A 9,391-nucleotide genomic window follows, 5' to 3' on the forward strand; every position below is an offset into this window, starting at 1 on the left:
ATGCAGGGGACACGGGTTCGTGCCCCGGTCCGGGAAGATCCCACATGCCGCGGAGCGGCTGGGCCCGTGAGCCATGGCCGCTGAGCCTGCGCATCCGGAGCCTGTGCTCCGCAACGGGAGAGGCCACAGCAGTGAGAGGCCCGCGTACCACAAAAAAATAAAAAATAAAAAAAATAAAAGTAGGATTCTCTGGAAAAAGCAAATTATAAATACAGACAGGTCTTTATGTGTGTCCTTTAAACACGTAATTACCAAGAGCACAAGATAAATGAGAAAATATTTATTTGCTCAGTTCATCTCTCCAAAATATCACCTTTTAATAAAGCAAAGGTAAATTTATTAGAACTTTCTGCCAGAGAGAGAAGACAATCTTGACAATCTTAGCAGCATCTCAGAAGGGGGAACTCAGAAGTGAGATATTTATACGGTTCTGGGGTCTGAGCTCAAGTGTTTTAAGATGGGTCTTCAAGGCAGGGAACTTTATATCTGTTTATATTATACATAAAGTTTATTTTTATATGTAATATATAAACGTTACTTTATTAATTTATTTATATTTAGGTTGGTGGACACAGCAAAGCAAGGGTCTTGAATAAGTAACCTGTGGTTCACAAACAAGATTTTGCCCAGGTAAGCAATCTATTATCTCCAATAACATGGTTTATGGGAATTTCCTGAAGCAAACAGTGAAGTTATTTACTGGTTTGTTCTGAACAAGTGTTTTCAGGAACAAACAACTAAGTCATGTTGATGCAGGAAGGCTACAGTTTTAGGTAAATCACACTGACACACTTATAACAAGAATGTCTTAAAGAAGGAGGGTGGAAACTTTTAGAGGTGACGGTTTTGTTTATGGCATTGGTTATAGTCATGTTTTCACAGGTTTACACTTATCTGCAAACTCATCAAGATGTATATATTAAATAAGAACAGCTTTTTGTATGTCAATCATACCTCAATTTTAAAAATAATTTCTTTTAAGTACGTGCCTTTGTTATAATTTATGGGTAAACAAGGTGGAAAAGACACATGGAGAATCTAAGAGTAGCTAAATTGTTCCACATGAGAAAGAGCTTGGAGATACCCATGGAGAAGAAATCTGGGGAACAGAGAGAATAGGAAATGCTTGACGAAGCTGGGACTGGGAGTCAAGAGGAGAAAACTAGTTTGGTGGCAAAGAGCAGCGTGTATGGGCTTCCCTGGTGGCGCAGTGGTTAAGAGTCCGCCTGCCAACACGGGGGACACGGGTTCAAGCCCTGGATCGGGAAGATCCCACATGCCGCGGAGCAACTAAGCCCGTGCACCACAACTACTGAGCCTGCGCTCTAGAGCCCACAAGCCACAACTACTGAGCCCGCGTGCCACAACTACTGAAGCCCGCGTGCCTAGAGGCCGTGTTCTGCAACAAGAGAAGCCACTGCAATGAGAAGCCCGCGCACAGCAACTAAGAGTTGTCCCCGCTCGATGCAACTATAGATAGCCTGCGCGCAGCAACGAAGACACAACACAGACAAAAAATAAATAAATAAATAATGAATAAATTAAAGAAAAAAAAAAGAGCAGCGTGTGGAATAGAAAGACAGGGGAGGGAGTAGATAGGAGAGCTACTGTGGAGAGTGGAAGAGTTATCTAAATACTAGTATTAGCATTTAAATTAAATACAATTATACTGAAATTAAATTCAATTATATGAAAATGCAATATAAATTCCAGTTTCCAGATTCTCAAGAAATGTTTGGTAAAGCCAAACACTGGAGCCCAGTTTGTGTTTCTTTTATATGTGTAACCGTTCAGGAACTGGCCTCGTGAGGGGTGGGCCTTTTAGGTCCCACTGGCTGGGCTCCAATGTTCAGATGCCAGGAAATGTTTACATGGTGGTTGTCCTTTAAAAACAGTAACAACATGGATGAAACTGGAGGGCATTATGCTAAATGAAATAAGCCAGGCAAAGACAAACGCTGCATGGTATCACTTGTATGTGGAATCTAAAAAAGCAAGGAAAGAAAAAAAAATCAGACTCATAGAAACAGAGTAGAAAAGTGGTTGCCAGGAGCTGGGGGTCGGGCAAAGAGGGACAGCTTGGTAAAAGGGCACAAGCTTTCAGTATAAGATGAATAAGGTCTGAGGATTTAATGTAAAACATGGTGACTAGAGTGGATAATACTGTATTACATAATTGAAATTTGCTAAAAGAATAGAACTTAAATGTTCTCACCAAAAAAACAAAAGTAAAATGATGGTGATGGATGTGCTCATTAACCTGATGTGGGGAATCCTTTCACAAGATATATGTATATCATCACATTGTACACATTGGAAATATTTGAGAAAAAGAATAATATTAAGTATGAGGGACAATTTAAAAAATTTAAAGCATTTATTTAAAGATATTAAAAATTTTTAAATACAAAATAAAAGCAGTAAAGATTGCAAGTCTAAGTCATCCTTCAATAAAAATATGTCAGGTTAGAAATATTTCAATTTTTTAAAAAAGCAGCACCCCCCCCCCAAAAAAAAAACCCTTGTAATAAAAATATTTCTAAGAAAAAAAAGAAAGAAATTGTCAGCTGGTAGACTCTAAATTCACCCTGAGAGGCTCTGACAGCAAATGGGATGAAATTTGGTGTCTAAAGATAGAAACGTTGATCATAGTTATCAGCATAACCAGTCAAGAAGAAAAAGAGACCTCAAAGAGTAGAGGAAATAAAATGGACAAAATAAAGTAAGATTATTATATCCAGACAGTGAAACCATCTGAGAAAAATCAAAATAACAGATCGAGACCAGAAAGGAAGAATTAGACATTTGAAAGGAAATAGTAGCCAAAATATCAAAATAGGATCAACATTATAAATGTTAGCTAGACTCCATTTCCAAACTAGAAAGATATTGGGAGAAATACAAAAGGTGAGATAAAATGAAAAGGGAATTATAACAATAGTTTCCTGACTTGAAACCCTGTCATTAGTAGGTGCCGTATTAGGTAACGTCTTCGGCATTTTATTTCATTAATAACTCAAAACAACCACTTGCAGTAAATATCACACCATTTTTCAGATGAAAATCCCAAGGGTCACTTCCTTGATATCATATAGCTTTGTAGTAGTGAAGTTACGATTTGAATACAGATGAGTCATTCTAAAGCTTGTGTTCCTTACTACTTATGGTCTATACTGTTATTTTGGTGTGTTGTTATAGGAATACCTGGGTGAGGTTTATTGTCATGAACTACAGATTCTGATGGGAAGAAAATGGTTTTCCCCAGCTCACAAATATCAGGCACCATTGTACTGACAGAAGGTTAACTAAGCCTCACGATGCTAGGTAAACTCAGAGACCTGTCTCATCAAATCAAAACATAAAATTAGTCTGAATAAACTCCCACAAAATGACTGCCTAATATGTGAGAAGACTTCCTTTTAAACAAGCATGGCAATATCTTCTAAATAAGCCAGATAAAATTAAAACCAAGGAAATTAAAATTAATTAAAATTAATTAATTAAAATTAATTAATTAAAATTAATCCAAGGAAAACTAAAAGCCAACAAATCCCTAGATATTAAAAGGTATAAACACTACCGGTGTTTCTTACATCACTAACCTCCTACAAGTGTACCATAAAGATGTGTTTCCTGGGGCTTCCCTGGTGGCGCAGTGGTTGCGCGTCCGCCTGCCGATGCAAGGGAACCGGGTTCGCGCCCCGGTCTGGGAGGATCCCACATGCCGCGGAGCAGCTGGGCCCGTGAGCCATGGCCGCTGAGCCTGCGCGTCCGGAGCCTGTGCTCCGCAACGGGAGAGGCCGCAGCAGAGGGAGGCCCGCATACCACAAAAAAAAAAAAAAAAAGAGATGTGTTCCCAGTTGTTTTCCTAATGAAATGTTACTGAAACTTCTTTTAAATTATCATCTTTTTCAAATTAGAATACACATACCAAGAAAAGAGCATTTTAGTGCAATCTTTCAGGAAAACAAAACAAACATTATATCCAGGAGCACAAAAGCGGGGAGTTCATAGTCAGCCACTTAAGCCTTGGAATATTTTCTTAAAAAAAAAAAAAGTGATGGTAAGGAAAAGATGAGTAAAAGGTTAAAAGTTCTATATACTGCCTATAATTCACTTGGGGAAAAAAGTGTCAGGATTTAAGAGGCATAAATTAAATAACCTTGAAGCCCATTTTGCCCTAGAACTATCGGGATGTTTTCAGGGAGCATCAGATGCTTATGTTTCCTGTGTGTGTATAAGAGATGAGCGGAAACAAAAATAACCTCCCTCCCAGGAACAGTGGAAGACATCAGCCGGCAAAGTAGGTCATAGCCCCAGGCTACACCGCCCACTGATGTGTGCTACCCACTGTAAATGGAATCAAATGACAGGCTTTCTTGGGATCAAATGATGGCGTTTCACTGCCCCTTCCACTAACACATTCCTATAGTGAACTGCTCCTGAATGAATCCTATAAACCCCTGAGTCCTCTTTAAGTTTTAGTGAAAAGAAATAAAACCTTTTCACAGAAGGAGAAAGGAGTTTCCAACACTCATACTAAGACTGATTTTGGTAGCAATGATTTTCATTCGAAATTTAATTGCTGTATATTAAGATGGGAATAAAGACACGGACCTACAAGAGAATGGACTTGAGGATATGGGGAGGGGGAAGGGTAAGCTGGGACAAAGTGAGAGAGTGGCATGGACACATATACACCACCAAACGTAAAATAGATAGCTAGTGGGAAGCAGCCGCATAGCACAGGGAGATCAGCTGGGTGTTTTGTGACCACCTAGAGGGGTGGGATAGGGAGGGTGGGAGGGAGATGCAAGAGGGAGGGGATATGGGAACATATGTATATGTATAACAGATTCACTTTGTTATAAAGCAGAAACTAAGACACCATTGTAAAGCAATTATACTCCAATAAAGATGTTTTCAAAAAAAGAAATTTAATTGCTGTGTATTCAAATAGTAGCACTGTTGGGGGCTGAAAGGATATACTTGTTTTCTTTGGTTTGGTTTGGTTTGCTTTTTCTCCGGCATTGATAGCGATTTCTCACTTTTACTATAGCCCTTCTGTCGAGATGTTGGCAACCATATTGCTGTGAAAAACAGAGTTAAAGAGAGATGGTCACAGTCTCGTGAGTGAGAGAACATTGCCTATTCTCCATCTATCCTCCACACTAGAGCCAAGGTGATCATCTTACTAACAAACCTAACCACATTTTCTCCCTGCTTAAATCTTTAAATGATTTTCCATCTGAAAGATAAAGGTCCCTCATGATCTGATGTCTCCCTACCCTTGGGCCTATCCGCCAACACAGTTCAAAAGGCACCTTTGCACCAGCCCCATAACAAACTACTCGTGGTCTCCAGAATTAAGGATAACATGCTAGCTGACACTTCTTTGCCTTTATATTGTTATCCCCTCTGCCTAAAATGTCCTTCCTTCTACCTCCTACTTAGCTTCTGGGAGCCTTTCCTAAATCCTCAATCTACACGAGGACCCCTTCTCCCCATCACACTCTATACACACCACAGCATGGCCCGTGGCACACTCTACTGTATCCACAGTTCACTTTGTTTAGTTTTGTGAAGACACAGTCCACTTCTCATGCAACTATGTATCCCCAAGGTCTCAGCACTTGCTTAGGTCTTCATCTGCTGAAGAATGTTGATGGCTCCTGTATTACCCATGGGTTGTGGTTGCAAAAGAAAAAATACAAGCTGATGCAAGCAAATCTCGGGGGTAAAGAAAGGAAAGGAAAGGAAAGGAAAGAAAGGAAAGGAAAGGAAAGCAAAGAAAAGCAAAGGAAGGAAAGGAAAGGAGGAAGGAAGGAAGAGAGAAGAAAGGGAGGGAGGGAGGGAGAAAGAAAGGAAGGAAGGAAGGAAGAAAGAAAGAAGGAAGGAAGGAAGGAAGGAATGAAGGAAGGAAGGAAGGAAAAGAAAGAAAAGGGTGTCAGGCCTGGCTAGATGCAGACTCACATATGTCAGCAGGAGCTGTCTGTCTCCTTCCTTTGATTGCATAGTCCTGTGTTGGCTCTCTCTCTGTGGTGGAATGATGACCAACAGCAGCTTCAGGTGTACAACCTGTTGGTTTGGCTACTTCATCTGACATAGATTCTCTTTTCTAATAGTTCCAGAAAAGCCTTGGGGTTGAGACTCCCTGGCCTACCTTGTGTCACATATCCCACCTGAACCAGTGACTCTGGCCGTGAGAATGGAATGCACTGATTGTCCGTGCCTGATTATCAGACCGACCCTGAAAAGGAGGTGGGAGGTGAGAGAGAGCATCGGCCTCATCCCGACCTCGAGGAGAGGGCAGTGATGTGCAGAGGTCAACACCACAGGTGCTGGAGCTTGGCTCCTGGGTTCAAATCCATACTGACCAGCTATGTGAACTTGGGCAAGTTACTTAATCTCAATTTTGTAAGTGGGGCTCATAGGAAATGTCAACACCTATAATAACCCAGCTCTGTCTTTCTTGCAATGCAAGATATCAACAGCATACTCTCTCTCCTTCTAGACCACAAGTCAGAAATCATTTTACCCAGAATGTTCTTAATCAGAAAAGTTCAATAACTTTGGAGCATTCTTGATGTTATTGGCAAGAGAGGAAAAAGAGAGAAAAAAATATATATATACCAGCTGTGTCAGAGTTCCAGCTCAATATCTCCACTGTTCATGGACTTTTCCCCATGCAAGACAGCAACTGAAGAAAATCCAAACATGATGCCTTCGGATGACATTGTTCAAAGATTTAAGGAAATCTCCTTGTACCACTTTATAAGGGAGGAGGACGTTTCCCTGGAACTCCCTAGAAGACTTTCTCTTATTTCTCCTTGGTCACATACCTACCCCCGGTCAGTCACTGACAAAGAAAATGGAATCCCCCCGTTAGCTGAGACCAGCCTCGGCACATGACACTCAGAGCAAATTTAGTGGCCGTAAACAAAATGTACATGAATGAGCTGTGGCTGTGTTCCAAGAAGACTTAATTTATTGACATCGAAATTTGAATTTCATACAATTTTATGTGTATGATATGTTATTCTTATTTTGATTTTTTCCCATTTAAAAATGTAAAAACCATTCTTAGTTCACAAAGAATGCAAGCTACAAAACAGGTGTCAGGCTGGATTTGGCCCATGGGTTGTGGTTTGCCAGCCCCTGGTGTATGTGTAACCAGACCCAAGTAGGTCCAAAAAGCACAGCGAACTGTCCGAACACAGCCAGTGGCTCAGGCTCCCGTGGGGCCTGCTGCTTTCCCTTCTCTCCTTCAATCTTCTCCGTGATGAGTTAACTGAAGAGAAGAAGATATGGGCGGAGCTGCAGGGTGTGGTAGCTCCAGGAAGACGTGGATGGCTGCTGCATCGCAACCCCACTGCTTCGAATTTGTGGATCTGGAAAAGACTTTACACAGCCCTGCAGTCCAGTGTTTCTCAAACTTCAGCCTGTGTAATAATCTCCTGCGGTGCCTGTTCATTTTATTTTAAATTTTTATTTTTTAAATGCAGTATAGTTGATCTGTGGTGCCTGTTTAAAATGCAGATTCCAGGCCCTGCCCCTGAGTTCTAATTCAGTAGATCACGGTAGGACCTACAGATGTGCTTTTTTTTTTTTTTTTGGTTGTTTAGTTTTTATTTCATAACCCTGAACTTAACTTTGCAATTCAGCTAAACTTGGAGGGGGGTAAGGAAAATATGGAACCCAAAGAAGTGCAATGAGAGCACAAAGATTATAGGATATTTTGAGCAGACGGGGATGAAGGGGTGCTCTCTGGGGGTTAAGATAGAACGCAAGTCAAATTTATTGTTAGATTTGTCCACAGTCAGCAACGGTGATCTTCTTGCTGGTCTTGCCATTCCTGGACCCAAAGCGCTCCATGGCTTCCACAAAATTCATGCCCTCTTTCACCTTGCCAAAGATCACATGCTTGCCATCCAACCACTCAGTCTTGGCAGTGCAGATGAAAAACTGGGAACCGTTTGTGTTGGGGCCAGCATTTGCCATGGACAAGATGCCAGGACCCGTATGCTTCAGGAGGAAATTCTCATTATCAAATTTCTCCCCACAGATGGACTTGCCACCAGTGCCATTATGGCGTGTGAAGTCACCACCCTGGCACATAAATCCCGGAATTGTTCTGTGAAAGCAGGAACCTTTATAACCAAAGCCTTTCTCCCCAGTGCTCAGAGCACAAAAGTTTTCTGCTGTCTTTGGAACTTTGTCTGCAAACAGCTCGAAGGAGACGCGGCCCAAGGGCTCGCCGTCGATGGCGATGTCAAAGAACACGGTAGGGTTGACCATGGTTGGGCAGCGCGGGAGGCTCCGGGGTGGTGGCGTCTGCAAAAAAGCCCGGATGTGCTTTTTTTTTTTTTCAGCTTTATTGAAGTATAACTGGCAATTAAATTGTAAGATATAATTTGATATATGTATGTACTATAAAATGATACCCCCGTGGAGTTAAACATCCATCACCTCACATATTTACCTCTGTGTGTGTGTGTGTGTGTGTGGTGAAAATATTTAAGTTCTACTTTCATAGCAAATTTCAATTATACGATACAGTGTTATCTACTATAGTCACTGGATATGCATTTTTAATAAGCCTGTGGCTCTGATGGGGACCCTATCAGTCAGAAAGTTAGTGGCAGAGCTGGGACTAGAATCCTGAGTGATCTTTCAATTAGCACACTGTCTGCTAATTGAAAAGGTTAAATGTGAATATAAGCAAAAGAGACACTGATTTTCATTCTGAATGAAACTCCACCACTGAGCTCTACACGGGGCAAACCCAATGGTCAAATGCAGATACCACCTTCCCTGCCCTGTAGGTTTTTGTATCTTACACAACAAAGCCCAGTTTTAGTATGAATCATATATGTTTCTAACATCTCTTCCTCTGATCAGCATATGGGTATCTTAAAAACAGGAACTGCGACTCATTCACCTTTGCAGCTCCCAGTGGGAGGGCCTGTCACATAATAGGCTGCCAATAATATTTACTGGGCAAATATTTGCATCAAAGTTTCCTTTCTAAAATTATTTCAAAACGGAGAAAAATTTAGAGAGCTAACATTGCGTGGTATTTTTAATCAATATTGCATGACAGTTTAATTACAGAAAACAATGTAATAATATCCTGCCAAAACTAAGCAATGTGTATAATCAAAGCAACTAAACTAATATGCAAAATAGAGTAGGTAGAGTTAACCAGCATGGCCTCAGCTTGGTAATTATTTAATTAGAAACATGTTTTTAATGAATTCCAATGCTAAACAAAGTCACCAATGATGCAATGTTTTATCTGAAGCACTAACACTCTCTTTCAAGCCAGAACTCCAGATCCTCTTTCCTTACAATGGTCAATATTTACATTTTTAATGGAATCCCTATTTGG

General features: G+C 40.8%; 1 protein-coding gene across 1 annotated transcript; it reads right to left on the minus strand.

The window, feature by feature from the left end:
* Positions 1–7,788: 7,788 nt before the first annotated feature.
* Positions 7,789–8,331, minus strand: LOC102988527 (peptidyl-prolyl cis-trans isomerase A-like). Its single transcript, XM_055080417.1, has one exon. It carries the CDS (start codon positions 8,296–8,298, stop codon positions 7,804–7,806), a length of 495 nt encoding a protein of 164 aa, XP_054936392.1. The 5' UTR covers positions 8,299–8,331; the 3' UTR covers positions 7,789–7,803.
* Positions 8,332–9,391: the final 1,060 nt, after the last annotated feature.

Source organism: Physeter macrocephalus, chromosome 19 (assembly GCF_002837175.3).
Source record: "Physeter macrocephalus isolate SW-GA chromosome 19, ASM283717v5, whole genome shotgun sequence".
Lineage (NCBI taxonomy): Eukaryota > Metazoa > Chordata > Mammalia > Artiodactyla > Physeteridae > Physeter > Physeter macrocephalus.